The 25635-nt window shown below is 37.1% G+C and overlaps 1 protein-coding gene across 2 annotated transcripts in view; it reads left to right on the plus strand.

The window, feature by feature from the left end:
• Positions 1-41: 41 nt before the first annotated feature.
• SLC30A7 (solute carrier family 30 member 7) overlaps positions 42-25635 on the plus strand; it is a 90486-nt gene continuing 64892 nt past the window's right edge. For both annotated transcript variants that reach the window (XM_025384982.1, XM_025384990.1), the window contains exons 1-6: positions 42-308; positions 536-637; positions 16824-16937; positions 21054-21141; positions 22091-22217; positions 23658-23801. In XM_025384982.1, the coding sequence (XP_025240767.1) occupies positions 229-308; positions 536-637; positions 16824-16937; positions 21054-21141; positions 22091-22217; positions 23658-23801 (655 nt within the window). In that variant the 5' untranslated portion in view covers positions 42-228. The remainder of the gene's footprint in view (positions 309-535; positions 638-16823; positions 16938-21053; positions 21142-22090; positions 22218-23657; positions 23802-25635) is intronic.

Genomic DNA, 25635 nt, shown 5'->3' on the forward strand with positions numbered 1-25635 from the left:
CCCGCGACTGCCCTCCCTCCTTTCCCGTCCCAGGACGCGTTGCGCGGCCCGGGCCGGAAGTAAGCGAATTCCCGGGTGTGTGTCTGTGTCTGTCTGTGTCTCGCAGCGGCGCGCGGCCCCGGACAAGCGCTGGGGATTCCCGTTTGAGGCGTCACTACTATCACTGCCATCACCCCACGGAGCCACTTCTAGAGGGGAGTAGACCCGGCTTTTCGCCGGGCAGAGAAGATGTTGCCCCTGTCCATCAAGGACGATGAATACAAACCACCCAAGTTCAATCTGTTCGGCAAGATATCGGGCTGGTTTAGGTGCGGGGTGCTGTGTTTGCGGGGAGGGGGTGTCCGGCAGAAAGGGAGAAGGCCCAGACCTCAGGATGGCCCGAGGTCCAGGGAGGGAGCGTCGGAAACTCCCCGTCAACCCCCAGCTGTGAGGAAAGGAGCATGTGAACTGGGAGGAACTTGAAAGGGGTACCCGGCCTCGGGGTCCGGGCACCTCCTTAACTCTCCCGGCTCTTTTCCACGTGTATCATTCCCAGGTCTATCCTGTCCGACAAGACGTCCCGGAACCTGTTTTTCTTCCTGTGCCTGAACCTCTCTTTCGCTTTTGTGGAACTACTCTACGGCATCTGGAGCAACTGGTAACCAAAGGGGAAAATGGTTTGGGCGGAAACAGGGTGTGAGGGAGACGAAACACTGTTTGCTTTATGCCACGTAGCTCCTCACCAGGAGGTTCGGGTCCTACCGTTATTGTCTACCTCTGCTGCTGAGTTGTTTTCCCATGCCCGCACCAATCTGGTAGGGCTACAGTTCTTGAGTAAGATCTGAGGCCTATCCTGTGCAACCTCTGTTGTCACCCTCCCCTCCGGTTCCATCAGGCAAGACTGACAAGCCCCCTCCTTATTTTAGCAGACGGACAGAATCCTTCATTTCTAATTGCAGGCCTTAGCTTTACCCACTTTGTTGGAACTGGGAGAAACTTGTTTGCTGCCTCTCTCAGGGGGGAGTGGCATTTGGATTTCACCCTTAAGATTCCGAGAGTATATTTGAGATGTTCTACTTAGTTTGTTATTGGGGCTGGGAATGGGAGGTTTTATAAAGGGATATCCGGAGAAATATGTGTCATTCTCTTCTTTCTTTAATGCCGAAACTGTCTCATGATTTTCCTCTAGTATTAACTGCGATGTAAAAATCCCATATAGTTTTCTAGAAAAAACATTTCTTGGGTTTTGGTGGCACCTTTGAGGGTTTTTCCTTTTTGTTTTTGAAACATCCTTAGGAGGAGGAAAATCTAGTGTGTAAGTCTATGGCAGTGAAGTTACTATTATTCAGGTATTTGCTGTTGAGTAACTTAAGGTCTTATGAAGTTGTTCTGCTGACAATGAGACTGTCACATTCCTAGGTGTACTAATTCTGTCTTTAGATCCCATACTCGTTCAAAACTCTGAAGAAAGCCAGTTCTCAGAATTGTACATAAAGCTTCAGGATGTTGTTGAGTTCCCTGTACTAAATCTTGGACTCTAGAAATAACCTGTTTTCTATTTGTTAAGTAGACTTAGTCTCTGTTCTTTAAGACCCATTTTCAGAGAAAATTGCTGTCCTTGATCTTCTGGTGAGATCAAACATTGACAGGTAATATCACCAGGTTTTGTGACATGTATACTTTTATGTAATGCGTGGGCTTCTTTCAATTCAACCATCAATTCAGCTCTACAAAAAATACTCAATAACCAGCAGATTATGAAGGTTATTGGTTTAGTCAACAGTTGTGTATAAAGGCATATTGGCACAATGATATCTTAATATATGTAATAACCATTTTGAATCCTTTGGGAATCATATGTATTTATTTCAAGGATACCCCATCATAGATTAATTCTTTAATCCCATAATATTAACACACTTTAATATACTGTAGAAGTTGAAAGCACTTGTACTTGAATAATCACACTTTATCATAAATATGTATTACAGTATATTTTACATTTTTCTCTTCCTAAATTATGCCATAATTTTGGCATAGGTGCTGATTGTATCAAGAGTGTATCATAACTTATATATGCATATTTTGCTACAGATAGTTTCTATTGAAATGTTTCACTATGGCTTTCCATTGCATAAGTCACTCGGTGAAATATCTGATTCAAGAGATTCATACTTGAAGTTCCTAAACCACCTTTCATGGAAAGTTAAGTATATAGTAACTCTTCTGATCTGTAGAGATCTATTGGGGAGATTACTAAAACTGTTATTTTTTAAGTCACTATGCATCAGTGCATAACAAAAACATCGGTTGTAGGTGACTTGTTCTTTTACCCTTAGGTGACTTGCTCTTCTTTACTGGTACAGCTTATACTACTTTTCATTGTATTATGTCTTCTAGCTAGATTTGAAATCTAGCTCCAGCGTGTGCTGTACTTAGATCATTTAGCACGTATCCGTCATCTCATGCCCATTTATGTTAACCTCCATATCTACAACCAAATATTCTTAAATATTAATTTTTAATACAGATCTCTTCTTATTGACATTTGGGCAGATTTAGACATTTCTCTGGCCTTTTAATAATCTGGCTTTCTGTGTTTTTTATTTAGACACCAAAATTTTAGTTCCGTTTGTTGACTGATCAATAATTTCTTTACATGACCAGAAGATTATCTATGTTCCCGTAGGTTCAATTAGCTTTTCAGTTCCTTGATTAAATTTCTTCCAAAACTCATTTTTCCCATAGAGGACTAAAACATGAATAAAACACTCACTTCACAAATAAAGGTTCATAGAAACAGTTGATCTAATTTTAACAAATGTTAAATTGTTCTGGTTCTTTTTCAGAGCCTTCATTTTAAAGGAAGAACTTATAGTTGATTTATATTTTTGATGATGAGTAGGTATGTTCAGTGGAAGAATAGGTAATTGTTGTATGTTTTTCCCCGTCAATAAATATCTGCTACCTTTCACCTTCCCACTAGAATGTAAACTGTATCAACGTACGGATCTTTTCTATCTTATGCAGGCACTTCAGTACATAGAACATAGTGGATGCTTAATACGTATTTGCTAAATGAAAGAATGAGGGAATGATTCATGTATGGAATTACATTACCTATACTAAAAATGGTAACTACCCCTGTTAAGGAAAAACAGCAATGACAAAGCATTACATTACATTCTGTCACTCTTAGAAATTGGGAGGAATATGGTAGAAATTCTGTGTGTGATTTTTCGCTTCCTTCTAGTATTTTATTTTTCATTTACTAATTTATTGTTGAGTAACTGACTAATCTCAAGGTAACATAGTGTAAGAATGTGGTTTTGTATCATCTAGGGTTAAGTTTGTTTTCAAGTTACAGAAAAACTCTGCACATCTGTAATCCCAGATACATGGGAGGCTGAGACACCAACATCGCCTGAACCTGGTAGGCAGAGGTTGCAGTGAGCCGAGATTGTGCCACTGCCCCGCAGCCTGGGTAACAGAGTAATACTCTGTCTCAAAACAAAACAAAAACCGAAATTAATGGTTGCTTCAGCAAGATAAAACTTCATTTCCAAGATGGGTAGTGTTTGAGCCATCCCTGGCAGCATAATATCTGGAATGCAGAGAAGAAGAGGTAAAAGGTGTGCACATTGTTTTTTGGTTTTTTTTGTTTTTTTTTTTAAGATTTATCTGGATGCTAACACACGACGCTTTCACTAAAACTTTATCACATGGTCATGCCTAGTTGCAAATGTATTCTTTATTCTACTCAACCATGTATTCTGTGGAAAGTCAGGGATTTTTTACTAAGGAAGAAAGAGAATATGTAGATAGTGTAGGTTCTGGAAGTGGGACTTGAGAGAGAGAGAGACAAACTAATGTATCATCTTCTGAAGGTAGAAAATTGAGGCCTAGAGTTTTTTACTTTGCAAGTGAGCAGCAGAGCCTACAGCACCTATTATCTAAGTTTGATGTCCAAAAAAATCACACTTTTTTTCTAGTATCTCAATATAGTTTCTGTGTTTTTATGTTCTTACATTTTTACTTCATTATTAACAGATTTAATTTCAGTAGTGTTTCTTACCAAAGCTGTTGCAACCATTTTTCCCTTAGACATAGAAGACACTCAGGTAACTCTGAAGGTTAATGTCTTTGTGTTAACAAAGTAAATATTTGTTGAAAAAATGTTTAAGACAATACCAGACGTTTTTTTGGTTCTACTTCAATATAGTATTTCACAGCAGATGTTTGTAAAGTAATTCCTTACTGAAGAAAAATAGTTCTATCAATCACGTTTTTCTATTAAAATTTTCATATATCTTAGTCTTTTAAAATCAACTTTTTCCTTCTCAAAAGGCAGCATTACTTACCAGCTTATGGTGATGCCTTTTGCTTTCCTATAATTTTATTTTCTACCTTAAAAATATAGACAAGTATTCCATTTTGCTTAGACTTTTTTTTTAAAGTAAGGGACTATATAATGGAATGTGGTGGAGTTGTGGGTTATTTCACTGTAACTCATTTAGTTTACTGACTTTGCTAATGTCAAGATTCTAAGAATTTTCTAATTTCCTGATAATAAATTGATAGTTAATGTTTTTCCATGACTTTGACTTTCCACATCATGGAAACTACCTGATAAGGGATTTCTGAATTAGGATCATTCCTTATTTTCAATTTTGAACACATGTTTAACAAACAGTAGAAATATACTGTTAGCTTAGTTACCAATAGACCTTTTAAACCATTTTTTATCATTGGCTATTTGAAACATATATAAAAGTGGAGAGTTTAATGGACCCCATGTACCCATCACCCAGCCTTAACATTTATCAATACATGGTCTATCTTATTTCATCTGTTGTCCCTGTCCCACTATTGGAGTGTTTTAAAGCAGACACAAGATGTAATTTCTCCTATAACTATTTCATTATGCTTCTCTAAAAGATAAAATCAACCCCCTCTTTAACATAACAGAAAACCATTATCACCTATGAAAGTTAATGACTCATTAATATCCAGCTAGTGAGTATTCAGGAGTCCCTCATTGTCTCATAAATTCTTTTTATGTTTGGTTTTACAGATTAGAAATCAAACAAGATCCATACATAGTATTTAGCTTATATGTCTCTTGAGTCGCTCTTAATTTATAGGTTCTCTTTCTCCCTTTCTTTGTTTTTGCCTCCAATAGACCCTAAATAAAGTTCTTTTCAAAAATTTCTTTTGCCATATATTCTATTGACATTTGTGCTGTTTTTGCTTCTGTATTCTTGTATTGAGGTTTCTCCTTTATACACGAAGATGTTTTTTTTTTCTTTTTTTTAAGGCGGAGTCTTACTGTGTTGCCCAGGCTGGAGTGCACTGGCGCGATCTTGGCTCACTGCAGCCTCTGCCCCCTGAGTTCAGGCAATCCTCCTGCCTCAGCCTCCGAAGTAGCTGGGAGTACAGATGTGTGCCACCACTCCTGGCTAATTTTTTTTATTTTTAGTAGATAGGGAGTTTTGCTGTGTTGGCCAGGCTGGTCTTGAACTCCTGACCTCAGGTGATCCACCCACCTCAGCCTCCCAAAGTGCTGGGATTACAGGTATGAGCCACTGCGCCTGGTCGGTTTTCCATGTTAAAATGTCTTTAGAAGGTAGTCATTTAAAAAAGTTTGCAAATACATTTTAGAGAAACTAGCAGTGTTTGAAGAGGAGTCTACAAGTAAATGGATTTTCACAACCAGCTTTACTTTATCATGGTTTACTTTGGTGTTTCAGTCATATAACCTTAGGTATTCTCTGTGCTACCTTTATTTTTTAAGGAAATTTATGCCATATAGTTTAAATATAATTCATAATCAGAAACATTTTCTAAAATTGAATATGAGCAGTAAAATTGACATCCCTCATAAACAGTATTTTTAAATGTGATAGGTGAGCAGAGAACTAAAAGTAGACTGTTTTTCCCATGAGTTTGTGTATTTGCAGGTAGGTGATTTTTAGATCATGGTATCAGGTTTAAGGGAAAAGATCTCATATTGCAGTGTTTTAAAAGAACATAATGTTCTTCCATCTCAGAAGAGGGAGTAGTTTTTCAGGTAGTCACAATTTATTAAGTACTAAAAATAATATTTTAATGCTAATTAAGTTTACTTAAAATTTAAATAAAATTTCATTTTGATGAGTATTAAAATTGCCGTGCTATATCCACACCTCTTTAAAAGGAACTTGACTGCTATTGTATGCAAAAGAAATTTACTTTTTCTTTTTTTTTTTTTTTGCATTACCGCAATGTTTGGTGTATGTTGGATGCATATAAAATAAATTTGTTAAAAAAAAGGAGTGTGTATTAGTTTGCTAGGCTGGTGTAACAAAACACCACAAACTAGGTGGCTTAAACCACAGAAATTTATTGTCTCACAGTTCTGGAGATTAGAAGTCTGAGATCAAAGTATCATCAGGGTTGATTTCTTCTGAGGGCTCTGAGGAAGAATCTGTTCCATGATCTTTCTGTAGCTTCAGTTGGTTTGCTGATAATCTTGGACAGTCTTTGGTTTATAGGAGCATCACCTGATCTCTTCCTTATCTTTGCATGGTGATCTATGTGTCTTCTTCCAAATTTCTCTTTTTTATAAGGACACTGGATGAGGGCTTACCTTAATGACCTAATATTAACTAATTATATCTGCATTGAGCCTGTTACTAATAAGGTCACATTCACAGGTACTAGAGGTTAGGACTTCAACATATGAATTTGGGGGCAGGAACACAATTTAACCCATGACAGTGTTTTACTGAATATATAGTGAAATAGGTAGTAATATATAGATCAATAAATCAGTAAATGTTTGCTTTTATTTATTTAGAATGAATGCCCTGCCTTCTAAAACTGATTAGTCATTTCAAATAAAAGCTATATATACTAATAAAGCACTTACATTAAGAAATAAAAACATTAGGAAACCATACCTAGGGAGGAAAAACTAAACCTATTAAATATGTAGTCTAGTTTAGCTCCCAAAATTGACTTTTAAATTTAGTTATAAAATTCCATAAAGTGAACACAACTCTATCATTTTATCAGAATAGAAAGATAGTTTTCTGAAACCATATTTTAACATATTTTGCCATAAGTCTTTTCGTGGAAAAGATTTCAGAAAACAAAATCATAGACAATGTCTTTATTAGTGGTTTTATCACAGTATAGAGAAATTCTTCGCATGAGTCTTTCATACTTCAAAATAAAGTTAAATCATTATTTTCCATGTTACATAGATGTTGTGGTTCAAGTGTGTAATTTTCGGTAATCTATCCAAGGGCAAATCTTAAAATATTAAATCTAAGAGAATTGCATGAATAACATGCCCCTTACCTTGTTCTCATGTATCAGTTTTATTATTCTGTTTTTCCATTTATTCACCAGTTCTCATTCTGCTTTGAGTTAGATGTCAGATGAGATGGTTAAAGTACTATCTGCACTTAAACTAATATATCTATTTCAGTGGAATAAGTAAGGTTCATGATAAAAGTTTAAGACGATTTCTAAAATCTTTTGTAGTGATTTGGCAGAGGTTTATAAAAATTATTGTGCTTTTTCTTGTTGGTAAATAAAGTGCTTTGACTTAGTTTCTAATTATATAATTATTCCAAATTATGAAAAAAATTTAAAACCGTGCTTTTTCTGTATGTGTGAAGAATGTTTTTCACTTTTAGTTTGTAGCACTTCCAACTGATGAAAGCTCTAGCATCTAGCCAAATATTAAGAGGTATGGGTTGTGCTTGGGAACACCAGGTATTGTAAGCATTAATAAGAGTTAATAATTAATAATCAAGGTAATTTATTAATAATTAGTAGTAACAGGAATATTAATGTTGTTTTAATGTGACAAGCATTGTGGTAAATGTTTCACGTATATTAACTCAATTATTATAACAATTATGTTACTTTTATACTATTACTCTGTTTAAGTAATGGCTAAATCGAGGCACAAAGAAGTTAAGCAACTTACTGGTCACAGAACTAGTAAATATGGAGCTGGGATTTGAACCCAGGTACTCTGACTTCAGAAGCTTGTTTTTAAAGACTGAACTGATGATTGCTTTCAGAAAATTTTTATTGACTTCAAGTTCACGGATTTCTTTCCTCAGCTGTGTCCAGTCTGTGATAAGCCAATTGGAAGAATTCTTTATGGCTGATAACTTGTTTTTTGTTTCTAGCATTTCCATTTGATTATTTTTTGTATTTCCCACTTCTTTACCAAATTTCCCATTGGTTCATCTATTTTATCCACTTTTTCCATCGATCCTTTAGCATATTAATTACAGTTTATGATAGCTCCAGTATCTGGGTCAATATCTTGGTCTGGTTCTGTTAACTGCTTTCTCCACAGTGACTTCTTTTTTTTTTTTTTTTTGGCTCTTTTTGTGTATCTTGAAATTTTTTATCAAATATTGGACATTATGAGTGAAAAACAGTAGATACTGGGGTAATAGTATTTATGATCGGAAATAGGTATGCCTTGTCTGTCAGACCATGAGTTGGTTAGACTTTGTGCTTTTAATAGTCCCTGTATGGTGCCTATGCCATAGAAGCTCTTTTCTTCATGCTCTTAGCCCTACCCAAGCTATAGACTGCTATTGCTTGTTACTCAGTACCCAGTTTATGGTGAAGGCAGAGGGGTATTTGTTGACTTTGACCCAAAACTTCTGTCTTTGGTAGATTCTGTAAGCCTAAACCTCAGGAGTATGATTTTTGTCAACATTTTTACTCCTCCTGTGAAGCCAAACTCTACTCTGTGTATGTGTATGGTCCTGGATGGAAACAACTTTCCTGCTCCATCCCCAGTGGTAGCAGAACGTCTGCTTTGTGTTGGTAGAAGATTTCCTGCCCTTCTTTTGGTGGCTTTTCTTAGTGGGTGCTTTAGTATGTATAATATTAATCTTTAAATTATCACAAATAATATTTCGTGTATCTGATAAGAACCTTAAAATAATACACTTTGATTTTTTATTCCGTTCTGTGTGCTATTATTGTCATACCTTAGGTTGTTGACAGTTTTTTTTTGGTTTTTCAATACTTTAAAGATGTTGCTCTATTGCATTCTGGCTTGAATAGTTTCTGAAGAAAAACATGCTATAAATTGTATTTTTTTTAAATTTATTTTTTTATTATTATTATACTTTAAGTTCTAGGGTACATGTGCATAACGTGCAGGTTTGTTACATATGTATACTTGTGCCATGTTGCTGTGCTGCACCCATCAACTCGTCAGCACCCATCAACTTGTCATTTACATCAAGTATAACTCCCAATGCAATCCCTCCCCCCTCCCCCCTCCCCATGATAGGCCCCGGTGTGTGATGTTCCCCTTCCCGAGTCCAAGTGATCTCATTGTTCAGTTCCCACCTATGAGTGAGAACATGCGGTGTTTGGTTTTCTGTTCTTGTGATAGTTTGCTAAGAATGATGGATTCCAGCTGCATCCATGTCCCTACAAAGGACACAAACTCATCCTTTTTTATGGCTGCATAGTATTCCATGGTGTATATGTGCCACATTTTCTTAATCCAGTCTGTCACTGATGGACATTTGGGTTGATTCTAAGTCTTTGCTATTGTGAAGAGTGCTGCAATAAACATACGTGTGCATGTGTCTTTATCGCAGCATGATTTATAATCCTTTGGGTATATACCCAGTAATGGGATGGCTGGGTCATATGGTACATCTAGTTCTAGATCCTTGAGGAATCGCCATACTGTTTTCCATAATGGTTGAACTAGTTTACAATCCCACCAACAGTGTAAAAGTGTTCCTATTTCTCCACATCCTCTCCAGCACCTATTGTTTCCTGACTTTTTAATGATCGCCATTCTAACTGGTGTGAGATGGTATCTCATTGTGGTTTTGATTTGCATTTCTCTGATGGCCAGTGATGATGAGCATTTTTTCATGTGTCTGTTGGCTGTATGAATGTCTTCTTTTGAGAAATGTCTGTTCATATCCTTTGCCCACTTTTTGATAGGGTTGTTTGTTTTTTTCTTGTAAATTTGTTTGAGTTCTTTGTAAGTTCTGGATATTAGCCCTTTGTCAGATGAGTAGATTGCAAAACTTTTCTCCCATTCTGTAGGTTGCCTGTTCACTCTGATGGTAGTTTCTTTTGCTGTGCAGAAGCTCTTTAGTTTAATGAGATCCCATTTGTCAATTTTGGCTTTTGCTGCCGTTGCTTTTGGTGTTTTAGACATGAAGTCTTTGCCCATGCCAATGTCCTGAATGGTACTACCTAGGTTTTCCTCTAGGGTTTTTATGGTATTAGGTCTAACATTTAAGTCTCTAATCCATCTTGAATTAATTTTCGTATAAGGAGTAAGGAAAGGATCCAGTTTCAGCTTTCTACTTATGGCTAGCCAATTTTCCCAGCACCATTTATTAAATAGGGAATCCTTTCCCCATTTCTTGTTTCTCTCAGGTTTGTCAAAGATCAGATGGCTGTAGATGTGTGGTATTATTTCTGAGGACTCTGTTCTGTTCCATTGGTCTATATCTCTGTTTTGGTACCAGTACCATGCTGTTTTGGTTACTGTAGCCTTGTAGTATAGTTTGAAGTCAGGTAGCGTGATGCCTCCAGCTTTGTTCTTTTGACTTAGGATTGTTTTGGAGATGCGGGGTCTTTTTTGGTTCCATATGAACTTTAAAGCAGTTTTTTCCAATTCTGTGAAGAAAGTCATTGGTAGCTTGATGGGGATGGCATTGAATCTATAAATAACCTTGGGCAGTATGGCCATTTTCACGATATTGATTCTTCCTATCCATGAGCATGGTATGTTCTTCCATTTGTTTGTGTCCTCTTTTATTTCACTGAGCAGTGGTTTGTAGTTCTCCTTGAAGAGGTCCTTTACATCCCTTGTAAGTTGGATTCCTAGGTATTTTATTCTCTTTGAAGCAATTGTGAATGGAAGTTCATTCATGATTTGGCTCTCTGTCTGTTACTGGTGTATAAGAATGCTTGTGATTTTTGCACATTAATTTTGTATCCTGAGACTTTGCTGAAGTTTCTTATCAGCTTAAGGAGATTTTGGGCTGAGACAATGGGGTTTTCTAAATATACAATCATGTCATCTGCAAAGAGGGACAATTTGACTTCTTCTTTTCCTAACTGAATACCCTTGATTTCTTTCTCTTGCCTGATTGCCCTAGCCAGAACTTCCAACACTATGTTGAATAGGAGTGGTGAGAGAGGGCATCCCTGTCTTGTGCCAGTTTTCAAAGGGAATTTTTCCAGTTTTTGCCCATTCAGTATGATATTGGCTGTGGGTTTGTCATAAATAGCTCTTATTATTTTGAGGTACGTTCCATCAATACCGAATTTATTGAGTGTTTTTAGCATGAAGGGCTGTTGAATTTTGTCAAAAGCCTTTTCTGCATCTATTGAGATAATCTTGTGGTTCTTGTCTTTGGTTCTGTTTATATGCTGGATTATGTTTATTGATTTGCGAATGTTGAACCAGCTTTGCATCCCAGGGATGAAGCCCACTTGATCATGGTGGATAAGCTTTTTGATGTGCTGCTGAATCCGGTTTGCCAGTATTTTATTGAGCATTTTTGCATCGATGTTCATCAGGGATATTGGTCTAAAATTCTCTTTTTTTGTTGTGTCTCTCATAGGCTTTGGTATCAGGATGATGTTGGCCTCATAAAATGAGTTAGGGAGGATTCCCTCTTTTTCTATTGATTGGAATAGTTTCAGAAGGAATGGTACCAGCTACTCTTAGTACCTCTGGTAGAATTCAGCTGTGAATCCATCTGGTCCTGGACTTTTTTTGGTTGGTAGGCTATTAATTATTGCCTCAATTTCAGAGCCTGCTATTGGTCCATTCAGGGATTCAACTTCTTCCTGGTTTAGTCTTGGAAGAGTGTAAGTGTCCAGGAAATTATGCATTTCTTCTAGATTTTCTAGTTTATTTGCGCAGAGGTGTTTATAGTATTCTCTGATGGTAGTTTGTATTTCTGTGGGGTTGGTGGTGATATCCCCTTTATCATTTTTAATTGCGTCAATTTGATTCTTCTCTCTTTTCCTCTTTATTAGTCTTGCTAGCAGTCTGTCAATGTTGTTGATCTTTTCAAAAAAGCAACTCCTGGATTCATTGATTTTTTGGAGGGTTTTTTGTGTCTCTATCTCCTTCAGTTCTGCTCTGATCTTAGTTATTTCTTGCCTTCTGCTAGCTTTTGAATGCGTTTGCTCTTGCTTCTCTAGTTCTTTTAATTGTGATGTTAGAGTGTCAATTTTAGATCTTTCCTGCTTTCTCTTGTGGGCATTTAGTGCTATAAATTTCCCTCTACACACTGCTTTAAATCTGTCCCAGAGATTCTGGTATGTTGTATTTTTGTTCTCATTGGTTTCAAAGAACATCTTTATTTCTGCCTTCATTTCGTTATGTACCCAGTAGTCATTCAGGAGCAGGTTGTTCAGTTTCCATGTAGTTGAGCGGTTTTGATTGAGTTTCTTAGTCCTGAGTTCTAGTTTGATTGCACTGTTGTCTGAGAGACAGTTTGTTATAATTTCTGTTCTTGTACATTTGCTGAGGAGTGCCTTACTTCCAATTATGTGGTCAATTTTGGAGTAAGTGCGATGTGGTGCTGAGAAGAATGTATATTCTGTTGATTTGGGGTGGAGAGTTCTATAGATGTCTATTAGGTCTGCTTGCTGCAGAGATGAGTTCAATTCCTGGATATCCTTGCTAACTTTCTGTCTCGTTGATCTGTCTAATGTTGACAGTGGAGTGTTGAAGTCTCCCATTATTATTGTATGGGAGTCTAAGTCTCTTTGTAAGTCTCTAAGGACTTGCTTTATGAATCTGGGTGCTCCTGTATTGGGTGCATATATATTTAGGATAGTTAGCTCTTCCTGTTGAATTGATCCTTTTACCATTATGTAATGGCCTTCTTTGTCTCTTTTGATCTTTGATGGTTTAAAGTCTGTTTTATCAGAGACTAGGATTGCAACCCCTGCTTTTTTTTGTTCTCCATTTGCTTGGTAAATCTTCCTCCATCCCTTTATTTTGAGCTTATGTATGTCTCTGCATATGAGATGGGTCTCCTGAATACAGCAGACTGATGGGTCTTGACTCTATCCAGTTTGCCAGTCTGTGCCTTTTAATTGGAGCATTTAGTCCATTTACATTTAAGGTTAATATTGTTATGTGTGAACTTGATCCTGCCATTATGATATTAACTGGTTATTTTGCTCGTTAGTTGATGCAGTTTCTTCCTAGCCTCGATGGTCTTTACATTTTGGCATGTTTTTGCGATGGCTGGTACCGGTTGTTCCTTTCCATGTTGAGTGCTTCCTTCAGGGTCTCTTGTAAGGCAGGCCTAGTGGTGACAAAATCTCTAAGCATTTGCTTATCTGTAAAGGATTTTATTTCTCCTTCACTTATGAAACTTAGTTTGGCTGGATATGAAATTCTGGGTTTAAAATTCTTTTCTTTAAGAATGTTGAATATTGGCCCCCACTCTCTTCTGGCTTGTAGAGTTTCTGCCGAGAGATCTGCTGTTAGTCTGATGGGCTTCTCTTTGTGGGTAACCCGACCTTTCTCTCTGGCTGCCCTTAAGATTTTTTCCTTCATTTCAACTTTGGTGAATCTGGCAATTATGTGTCTTGGTGTTGCTCTTCTCGAGGAGTATCTTTGTGGCGTTCTCTGTATTTCCTGGATTTGAATGTTGGCCTGCCCTACTAGGTTAGGGAAGTTCTCCTGGATGATATCCTGAAGAGTGTTTTCCAACTTGGTTCCATTTTCCCCCTCACTTTCAGGCACCCCAATCAGACGTAGATTTGGTCTTTTTACATAATCCCATACTTCTTGCAGGCTTTGTTCATTTCTTTTTCTTCTTTTTTCTTTTGGTTTCTCTTCTCGCTTCATTTCATTCATTTGATCCTCAATCGCTGATACTCTTTCTTCCAGTTGATCGAGTCTGTTACTGAAGCTTGTGCATTTGTCACGTATTTCTCGTGTCATGGTTTTCATCTCTTTCATTTCGTTTATGACCTTCTCTGCATTAATTACTCTAGCCGTCAATTCTTCCACTTTTTTTTTCAAGATTTTTAGTTTCTTTGCGCTGGGTACGTAATTCCTCCTTTAGCTCTGAGAAGTTTGATGGACTGAAGCCTTCTTCTCTCATCTCGTCAAAGTCATTCTCCGTCCAGCTTTGATCCGTTGCTGGCGATGAGCTGCGCTCCTTTGCCGGGGGAGATGTGCTCTTATTTTTTGAATTTCCAGCTTTTCTGCCCTGCTTTTTCCCCATCTTTGTGGTTTTATCTGCCTCTGGTCTTTGATGATGATGGTGACGTACTGATGGGGTTTTGGTGTAGGTGTCCTTCCTGTTTGATAGTTTTCCTTCTAACAGGACCCTCAGCTGTAGGTCTGTTGGAGATTGCTTGAGGTCCACTCCAGACCCTGTTTGCCTGGGTGTCAGCAGCAGAGGCTGCAGAAGATAGAATATTGCTGAACAGTGAGTGTACCTGTCTGATTCTTGCTTTGGAGGCTTCCTCTCAGGGGTGTACTCCACCCTGTGAGGTGTGGGGTGTCAGACTGCCCCTAGTGGGGGATGTCTCCCAGTTAGGCTACTCAGGGGTCAGGGACCCACTTGAGCAGGCAGTCTGTCCCTTCTCAGATCTCAACCTCCGTGTTGGGAGATCCACTGCTCTCTTCAAAGCTGTCAGACAGAGTCATTTGCGTCTGCAGAGGTTTCTGCTGCTTTTGTTGTTGTTTACTGTGCCCTGTCCCCAGAGGTGGAATCTATAGAGACAGGCAGGTTTCCTTGAGCTGCTGTGAGCTCCACCCAGTTCGAGCTTCCCAGCGGCTTTGTTTACCTACTTAAGCCTCAGCAATGGCGGGCGGCCCTCCCCCAGCCTCGCTGCTGCCTTGCGGGTAGATCACAGACTGCTGTGCTAGCAATGAGGGAGGCTCCGTGGGCGTGAGACCCTCCTGGCCAGGTGTGGGATATAATCACCTGGTGTGCCTGTTTCCTTAAAGCGCAGTATTGGGGTGGGAGTTACCCGATTTTCCAGGTGTTGTGTGTCTCAGTCCCCCTGGCTAGGAAAAGGGATTCCCTTTCCCCTTGTGCTTCCCAGGTAAGACGATGCCTCGCCCACTTCAGCTCTCGCTGGTCGGGCTGCAGCAGCTGACCAGCACCGATTGTCTGGCACTCCCTAGTGAGATGAACCCAGTACCTCAGTTGAAAATGCAGAAATCACCGGTCTTCTGTGTCGCTCGCGCTGGGAGTTGGAGACTGGAGCTGTTCCTATTCGGCCATCTTGCTCCACCCCCCCAAATTGTATTTTTATTTTTTTAATTTAATTTTTCTCTTTTTTCCCCTCTGGTTTTCTAAGATTTTTTTTTTCTTTCTCTTTGGTGTTTAGTGGTTTGTGAAGTGTGTAGGGTTTTTTTCCTTGCTTGGGATTCATTAAGCTTCTTGGCTCTGTAATTTATTTTCTTTTATGAATTTTAGAAAACTCTCAAGCATTTTCTTTTAAATGCTTTTCCTTTCTTTTTTTCTTTTCAGTTCCCGAGACTCTAAATACATACGTGTTAGTATGCTCAATACTTCCAGACTGGTTTGGGAAAGTTTGTATGTTTGTTTCTACTCCCTTTTCTCTTTGTGTTGCCCTTTGTATAACTTCTTTTGACCTAACTGATTCTTTCTGTGTCCAGTCTGCTCAGAAGCCCATGACTATTATTACTCCATATTGTAATTTTAAAAAAATTATCATTTCCATTGTATTATTTTATAGTTTTTATCTGCGGAAATTCTTCATTTGTTGATGAATTTTCTCTGATTTTATACCACATCCTTTGACATATTAATTGTATTTGTTTTAAAGTCCTATCTAATAGTTCCAATATCTGGGCCATTTCTGGTTCTGTTGACTGTTGTAGCTCTTAACAATGAGTCTTTTTTTTTTTCTTGATTTTGTCATTGAGTGCTGGACATTGTTTAGAAGAATAATAGAGACTGTATATGTCTGGAAATGGGCACACCTATTTTTCTGCCTGGCCATTAATATGGGAGTTTTGAAACTATCTGGTCGATAGTTGAACTGGGGTTGAGCTGGCTTTTGTGTTTTGTTGTTGCTGATTTCAACAAATCACAGCCTTTAAATTTTTCAGTGGTTCCTAGTACTTTGTGATTAGTATTGCATTTGGAGTACTGGAGGATTTTTTCAGGGTTCTTGCTCCACTCTCAGCTTTTAGCAAGTTCTGCACACATCTCTTTGTGCTCTCACTGGTAGTTTACCGTTCCCTATACTTTATTCAAGGCTTGGTGGGGAGGGTAGGACTCGGTTCTCTTGTTGTATCCCTAGTCAGGCAAGCCTGTGCACCTGAGTGTCAGGGTGAGTATTAATGATTCTGCAGCTCTCCCTGTCTCTCAGCCTGTCCCCACTGTCCTCAGCCTGGTATCAAAAGGGAGGAGCAGGATACTCAAAAATAGCAGACCTTTGCTTTGTAAGATCCTGGGAGCAAGTAGGTATCAGCTTCGTCCCAGTAGTAGATGGCTTTTTTTTCCTACCAGTCTTTCAATGGCAGGTGAGCTTTGCAAGTGACCAAGGGTGGTCACATTCCTACCCCTCACTCAGCAGCAGATGGTTTTGTTTCTGCCTCTCTCACAGCAGCTGGGCTTTTCCTTGTGCAGGAGGTATGAGGGTTTACTTTTTAGATATTTGAAACTTATCCTCAATAGCTATCTATATAGCATATTTAAATTGTTGTTTTAGATGGTTAATTCCTGATGAACAAAAGCTGAATCTTAGACTTTCAGAGAAGGATGCCTACTATTAGGTTTTTATTGTAATTTGTCAATGTGTTTGTTCTTTTCCAGCTTAGGCTTGATTTCCGACTCTTTTCACATGTTTTTCGATAGCACTGCCATTTTGGCTGGACTGGCAGCTTCTGTTATTTCAAAATGGAGAGATAATGATGCTTTCTCTTACGGGTAAGACTTTAAAAAAAAAATCCTTTTTATTGAAATATAAGATATACACAAAAAACACTAATCTTAAGCTCAGTGACTTGTTAAAAATTGAACACACGTGTAACTTTTGAATCTTTGAAGTCCCCACTCAGGCGTCTTTGAGTTCCTACCTCCCCAAGGGTAACCGCTTTCATAACTTCATGGATGAATTTTTAAACAGTATATAATTGGAATCTACAGTAATTTGTTGAGATTGCTACCATATAAAGGAATTTCTCAACTTTTTTTTTTTGAAGAAAGTTTTAATATATGAAAATAGGCATTTTTTTTTTTGCTTTTGCTTTTTTCTTTTTGAATGGGTACTTTGCTGTTGATTTATTTAAAATCATTTTCTAATATGGTTTTATATTATCCTCTTTAGCTCTACTTTTATGTAACAGTTCTTATATGCTTGCTGATTTGGACAATTAATCAAATATTTGTAGAGTATCTTTATGCTGAAGGGACTACATTGGATCATCATAGAGGCATAATTTGATTTCTGCTACCTCTGATTGGAGGAAGCAATGGATTTTTTCATTATTTGATTACACTAAGTGTTTCCTTTTTTGAGTTCATAGAATATTTTGCAGTGTAACTGTATATACGTGTAAGCAAGAGCTCAGGATGCATACTCTGTTTCTTTCTCTTCTCCACCCCTTTGTCTTTTCTATTCCCTCTCTCTTCTTTCTTACTGATTCTTCCCCTCTGTCCTTTTCCTCCTCTTCTCTTCCTTTCCCCTGCAAGTGCTCTTTTACATTCTCTTCCTCTTCATCTGTCTCTCATATTTTCTTTCTCTCACTCTTGTTCCCATTCTCATCCTCTTACTCTCTCTTATCTTCTCCTGAACTCCCTTTTCCTTCTCTTGTTCTTTGCCTCTTGTACTTGGGCTTGTGCTCGTGATCTTTTTTTCTCTCTTCTTCTGTGCCCCTATACCTTTCCTGTCTTATTCTTTCTTTTCTTCTGCTCTTTTCCTCTACCTTTTACCCCTTTATCTCTTAGGCTCTGTCTCTCCTCCTCCTCTTCTGTTAACTTCTTTAACTGTTTCTTTTTTGTCTCCCTTTCCAAGTCTCTCTTTCCTTTCTTCACTGCTTCTCCTTCCCTGAGCTCTCCCTTTCCTGTGCAGTTTCTCTCACTCTCTCCCTGTCCTTGTTACATCCATCTTCTTACATGCACTCTCTTAGGCCTCTTGTTATGTTTTTTACTTTTGGTCCTTCACTACTCCCTCTTTCTCCCTGGCTTTGCTTCTTTCCTTTAGCAAGCACACACGGTTTCTTTCACATGTTCTTGTTCTTGTTCTCTTTAGATATTTATTGAGGGTTCATATAAGTCAAATACTTTTCTAGTTCTAATGATGTAAAAATGATCTAATGATGTAAAGACATGCCTCCTGCCTTGCAGGAACTTGTCTCTTGGGGAAACAGTTTCGTAAAAATATAATAATAGCTTTATATTGTGACAATTGCTAAAAAGGAGATGTGAAGTTCTGTGGCAGAACTTGCTGATTTGAGTTATAACCAAGGGATATGGTTATTTGTTTAATTATAAAAAGTGAGCCAAAAAATACTAATTGTGCATTTTATAATATAGAGCAGTAGATCCTGTATATCTATAAATTCAAACAGCTTGACAGCTCAGATAAGAACACTTTTTATGGCATGATATTGGTGATTTGCAAATAATTTAAACAGTGGTTACTAAAAGATTCCTAAGTATATTTTATATTATTAAAGAAAGATTATATCCAAAGTTATAATTTTTTGTTAGAAAATTAGTAATCTATATTATATATCAGAAATCTAATTAGAATAGCTTATTCAACAATCTTTCTGAATAAACAGTAGCCGACTATTAAAAATTCTCAGTTCTTTAATGCTTAGAGTTTCTTTTGTTTCCAATTTAGAATGTATTGTATCCTGTTCTAAAATGGATTTTAGGAATAGCTTTGAATATCTTCAGTACCGTAGCAGATTTTAATGTTCAGCTTTAGCTAGTTGATATAAGAGAATAATATTCTTTCCACTTTTAATTTAATCCTGTCCTCTCCTTCTGTATGTGTTTGTGTGTGTGTGTGTGTGTGTGTGTATGTGTATGTGTGTGTATGTTTTCTTTTGGGAAAGATTAAAGAATAAAAGCTGGTACAATATTTAACACTATGAATAATTGGTATAGTAATAAGTAGCATCATTTGTAAACTACTAGTGGCAGTATATCAAAATGACACTGATTAATTCATGTTAAACATGGAGTTGAATTCTCATAAAACCCTCCCAATTCAGGATAACCGCGGTAGTGGACTGACTCTGCAATAGAAGAAAGAGTTGGGGAATATGAGAGCAAGCAAGGACTCTTAAGTGTTTCTTTAAATAAAAGTCATCTTTGTGTCTTGCCACACTCTTATTTTTTAAAGAGCAAAGCCAGCATAAAAGTAATATACATCCAGTAGGTAGATAGATACGTACATACGTGCGTATATCCATATGTACCTATACTTAAATCTTTTCTATTTTTCTTCCTGGCTCAAGAATCTAAACACTAACCATACTTAATTAGGCAACAGCACTTTCATGAATTACATGTTCTCATTCTAAGACCTTCTCAATCTGTTAAGTAAACACAGCTATTTGTAAAGGCAAGTGTGTTTAGTTTTCATGAGTTTTTGTTCTGAACCTACAACCAAGTTTAACAAATATATCTTAAACTCACGCTAATTAAATCACTCCAACAGTTTATCTGCACTTAGGGAGCACACCTACTAAGCTAGGAATTAGAAACAAAAAGATGCCTGAAAAACATTCTTGCCTTTGATCTTGAAATCTGGTAGAACTCAAGCACAAAAGACTTTCAGTCAAGCATTAGTTATGGGACTACAAAGGTAGATTAAAAGAAAATACTTTTTACTTTTGGTTAGTAACCCTGCTGATTTATTACATAAATTCCTAAGTGTAGGTTATGGAATGCTGGCTGCAAATTATTTGAATTTAATGAACTTTTCTCCAGAAAAAAAAAAAAAAAACGTTTTGACAAGTAATATGTTATTTGAATGTGTTAGAAGATAGAAATATGCATTATTTCTGGGATAGAAATACATGCTATGTTGGAATGCGCTTGACAGGACAAACTCCAACATAACTTAATAGAGTACATTTTCAGGAATTCTCTTTAAAAATATCTTTATAGTAAAAATTGTATTACCTAGAGGTTAACATAGAAACCTAGGAAAAGCATGAGTTTTGATGCTCTCATTATATTGTTTAAGGACCAAAGTGGTTAACTGCTGTTAGCATCCTTTGAATGATGTTTGATCATGTAAAAATGCTAAGTTAAAGTTGTTCCTGATTACTTTAACTAAGCCAAATACACCGTATGGAAAAATAAAATCTTTCCCCAATGCTTCACACAGGGAGGAAGCAGAAAGCTTCAGAACTCCATGGAACAAAAGACAGGTATTTTAAAAACAGTTCAATTAGAATTATGTGAAGCTAAAATTGGTTCTAAAAATAGGTAATTGACAGTTTATTCTAAATTTATTAATCTTAGAAAAAGTGTTAGAAATATAAATCTCAAGTTGTCTCTGGGATAAATCAGAAATAATTTTATTTTCCTTCAGATCAAAGCTCTACTTTCCAAAGATTTGAAAGCTAAAAGGTACAAAGCAGAAAGCATAAGGAGTTCTTAGAAAAAGAGAAATTAATAAGTTAAAAAAAAACCCTTTTCCAGACCCTTTGTTTTACTTTTTATCTGTTAATCCTTCTTTGTTTGTCCACTTGTCTGGTTCTGTTTTTCCTTCTCCAGTAACAACTTGAGATTTAAATTTCTGTGAAAGGTCTTTCTAAAACTACTTACTCTTAAGAAGATCTTTTGATTGACTTGTAAAAATCTGTGTTTTGTGGCATTCTGCTTTTAAACAATTCATAATAATTCATTTCCCTTTTCTACTGTATATAAAATAAAATGCACTGTACTATAAACACTAGGACTTTGCTAACCACTTATAACCATATAATATGGTTTGGAATCTCTGAATGTATGTAATTTTATGATTTAATTTTTAAGAAATAACACAAGAATTAAGTTATTGACTTTGTTCCTCTTTAGGTATGTTAGAGCGGAAGTTCTGGCTGGCTTTGTCAATGGCCTATTTTTGATCTTCACTGCTTTTTTTATTTTCTCAGAAGGAGTTGAGGTATAGTAGATAATGATTAAAGTCAATAAATTACATTTCTGTAATGAAAATGTTTATTAATTAAAGATATATAACAGAGCTTTTTCTGACTATTATTAAATATCGTGAACAATCTTGGATTAGATATTTTGTGTGTACAAGAGGAACTTGTAAAATAGTTGGAAAATTAAATATATATGAATCTTCTTGGAATTGAAAACAATTAAATGATAGTGCTTTACAAGTTATGGATGAAGTGTTAACGCTGTGAAATGTAGAGGTACAATCTGGATAGTGAGGTCAATAGGGAAGTATTTCTAAAGAAATTAGAACCTGAGAGTTTTGCCAGTGAATCTTTAGCATTTGGTGTATTTTTTAAAAAGGAAGAAAATGTAAAGACTAGTGAACTTAAAATGAAAGGCAGTTTTTTTTTTTGAGATGGAATCTCGCTCTGTTGCCTAGGCTGGAGTGTAGTGGCACGATCTTGGCTTACTGCAACCTCTGCCTCGTGGGTCTAAGTGATTCTCCTGCCTCAGCCTCCCGAGTAGGTTGGATTACAGGCACCCACCACCATGCCCAGCTAATTTTTTTTTTTTTTTTAGTAGAGATGGGGTTTCACCATGTTGGTCAGGTTGGTCTTAAACTCCTGACCTCAGGTGATCCGCCTGCCTCAGCCTTCCAAAGTGCTGGAATTACAGGCGTGAGCCATGAAAGGCAGCATTTTAAGATACCAAATAAGAACAAGTTTTGCACGAAATATTTATGCTTTTAAACATTTATATGTATTGTAAAATAGTAATTGTTACCTTTTCTACAGTATGTGAGCACTGGTTTTATTTCTATGAACTGTTTTGGAAGGTTTTTTTAGTGCTTTTAATTCCAAAAATAACTGAAAGTGTTTAATATTGTCTTATGATTTTGTTAGTTGATCAATCAGAAATAATATCAATGCCATTTGTTTGTTTTCTAGAGAGCATTAGCCCCTCCGGATGTCCACCATGAGAGACTGCTACTTGTTTCCATTCTTGGGTTTGTGGTAAACCTAATAGGAATATTTGTTTTCAAACATGGAGGTCATGGACATTCTCATGGCTCTGGTATGACGGTTAGAACGCTTTGTTTCTTCATTTTCTACTAGGTTTCTGTCATAATTATTTACTTGAGAGAATTGTTAATTTAAGGTAAACTATATTGATTTCTGATAACAAAAGTAATATGTCAACAGACTATATGAATATCTTCCTGAACTATCCCTTTCACTTCTTTATGCCCCTCCATCTCAGTGCCTTCTCAGAGCTATGGCACTGTTATCATGGATCCCACCAGACCGCAGTAACTTATCTTTTTAGTGTGATATCATTTATGTAAGATAAACAAATATCAGAAAACCACAAAACAAATCTACTTATGAAAAAGTTTTGTGTGGGCTGGGCACAGTGGCTTACACCTATAATCCCAGCACTTTGGGAGGCCAAGGCAGGTGGATCACTTGAATCCAGGAGTTTGAGACCAGCCTAGGCGATATGGCGAAACCCCATCTCTACAAAAAAACGTAAAATTAGCCAGGCATGCTAGGCGACAGAGCGAGACTCCGTCTCAAAAAAAAAAAAAGCCAGGCATGGTGGCGCATGCCTGTAGTCTTAGCCACTCAGGAGGTTGAGATAGGAGAGTCGCTTGAGCCCGGGAGGCAGAGGTTGCAGTGAGCCGAAATCGTGCCACTGCACTGCAACCTGACTGACAGAGCAAGACTCTGTCTAAAAAAAAAAAAAACAGTGTGTGTGTTTATGAAATGTACTATGTAAATATGTCTTGAAGATCCTGATAGTCATGATTTTTTCATATGGTGCAGTGCTAGATTTAATTTACTGGTATTTAGAATTTTTGTAAAAGTGATAAAAGACTTGGATAGCATCCACTCTTTTTCTGTCCTTTAGAATAGCTTGTATAAGATGCTTCTCGGTGGTTTAGTCGTTTTTAGGTATGCTGTGGAGAGAGGATTCTGCATTCTTTTGCATTTAGCTTTTTCTACCTGCTTTAATGTAATTTTACTGATTCTGTTACCAAATGCAGCAACTTTCTTGTGTCTGCCTTAATGTGAGCATTTGCGTATGTCTTGTTAATCTTTATTAGTGTGTGTAAGAGTACTTTGAAAACTTTAGGCCATGAATTTTGTCTTTGTTGTTTACTGCCTCATCTCCGGTGCCTAGAATGATTCCTATAATATAAAATGTTACAAATAAATATTTCTCAAATGAATGAATAATATTATCTGACCTCTTTGGATATATCTGTATACTTCCAGTCAGTACTTATTTTCATTTCCAGTAATGTCTATTACTTTCCTCTATGCTTTCCTTACCTTTTGGTACTCCATAGCAGGAACTTAGGATTGTTTTAATAAATCTATAACACTTTTTACAAGTAAATGTTTATTGAATTGATCTGAGTTTAGAGCTTATTCTTTGTACTAGTGTCAGTATAATTGTAACCATTTATATATTTTTACATACCTTCTGTCCTAACATTTTGTCTTCTAGGCCATGGACACAGTCATTCCCTCTTTAATGGTGCTCTAGATCAGGCACATGGCCATGTCGATCATTGCCATAGCCATGAAGTGAAACATGGTGCTGCACATAGCCATGATCATGCTCACGGACATGGACACTTTCATTCTCATGGTGAGTACAGCCTAAAGACAAATGGACAGCCTCCAAATAAACAAGAGTTTTGTGGAATACTTTTCCTAGTTGAAATAGTTTATTAAAAAGATACTCAATCAACTTCTTTTCTAATGAATCAGTCTAAATGGCTCCCAGGGCTAGTTTATTTTTTGTATAGCGTGAAATTAACTCAGGATAAGGCAGTGGATGCTAGCTTTTTTCCAGGGGGTGTATCATAATACAGTGCCACTCTCTTATGTATTTATTTTTAATTTTTGTGGGTACATAGTAGGTATATGTATTTATGGGTTACATGAGACATTTTGGTACAGGCATGTAATACATAGTAATCACATAAGGGTAAATGGGGTTTCCATCCCCTCAACCATTTATCCTGTGTTAAAATCAACCCAATTATACTCTTAGTTATTTTAAAATGTGCAATGAAATTGCGATTTGACAATAGTCACTCTGTTCTAGCAAATACTAGGTCGTATTCATTCAACTATTTTTTTTGTGCTCATTAACCATCCCCCTTCCGCTCCCCCCAAATATCACTATTTTAAATGAGTGTTAGTGAATGAGGAGCAATTGCATTTTAGGAAATGAAAATCATAATTTTTTAAGCATCATGAGGCCTTTTGTGCTATATTGGCTTATAAAAATATGGTAGAGGTTTTCAGTTTTTCACATTTGTATTATAATTTTTGATGTCTGTCACCTGATGTTTACCTCTATATTTTTTTTAGAAATCTTCGGATGCTTACTTTTATAGCATTGGGTACTAACTTACGAGGTGTTTATCAACTTAATATTTTATTTTAATTATATTTTACATAGTTTATAAAGTATAGCTTAATAGAAGCTGCTTGGGTGACACAATTTGATTACTCTCAATAGAGTGTATACTTAGGTATTATCTTGTATTGGCCGTGCTTGGTAGCTCACACCTGTAGTCCCACTACTTTGGGAGGCCGAGGTGGGTGGATCACCTGAGGTCCGGAGTTTGAGACCAGCCTGACAACGTGCAGAAACCCCGTCTCTACCAAAAATACAAAATTAGCCAGGCGTGGTGGCACATACCTGTAATCCCAGCTACTCCAGAGTCTGAGGCAGGAGAATGGTTTGAACCCGGGAGGCAGAGGTTGCTGTGAGCCGAGATCGCGCCCTTGCACTCCAGCCTGGGCAACAAGAGCGAAACTCCGTCTCAAAAAAAAAAAAGCATTACCTTGTATTTGCAACATAGACAGAATCTTACAGCTTTAGAATTGAAAATATGAAAGGGACCTTGGAGAGTGAGCCTTCTAAGCCCTTCATTTTTCAGTCTTTGAAATTTTTCCATGAGGCAAGAAAATAGCTTGAATCCAGGAGGTGGAGGTTGCAGTGAGCTGAGATCATGCTACTGCACTCCAGCCTGGACAACAGAGCTGACTCTGTCCAAAAAAAAAAATTCTAACTACTCTATTGAGATATGATTGACGTTGACATATGGAAAGAGATAAATATTTAATGTATACAACTTGATGAGTTTGAGGTAAGTATGCACCTATGAAACCATCACCATGATTTCTCCAGTAAACATATCCATTCCCACTGAAAGTTTCCTCCTACTCTCAATTCCCTTCCCTTCCCTTCCCTTCCCTTTCCTTCCTTCCTTCCTTCCTTCCTTCCTCCTTTTCCTTTTCCCTTTCCCTTTCCTTTCCTTTCCTTTCCCCTTTCTTTCTCTTTCTTTTTTTGTTTTTCTTTCTTTCTTTCTCTCTCTTTCTTTCTTTCTTTCTTTCTTTCTTTCTTTCTTTCTTTCTTTCTTTCTTTCTTTCTTTCTTTCTTTCTTTCTTTCTTTCACTTTTGCAGT

This window comes from Theropithecus gelada, chromosome 1, assembly GCF_003255815.1.
Source record: "Theropithecus gelada isolate Dixy chromosome 1, Tgel_1.0, whole genome shotgun sequence".
Lineage (NCBI taxonomy): Eukaryota > Metazoa > Chordata > Mammalia > Primates > Cercopithecidae > Theropithecus > Theropithecus gelada.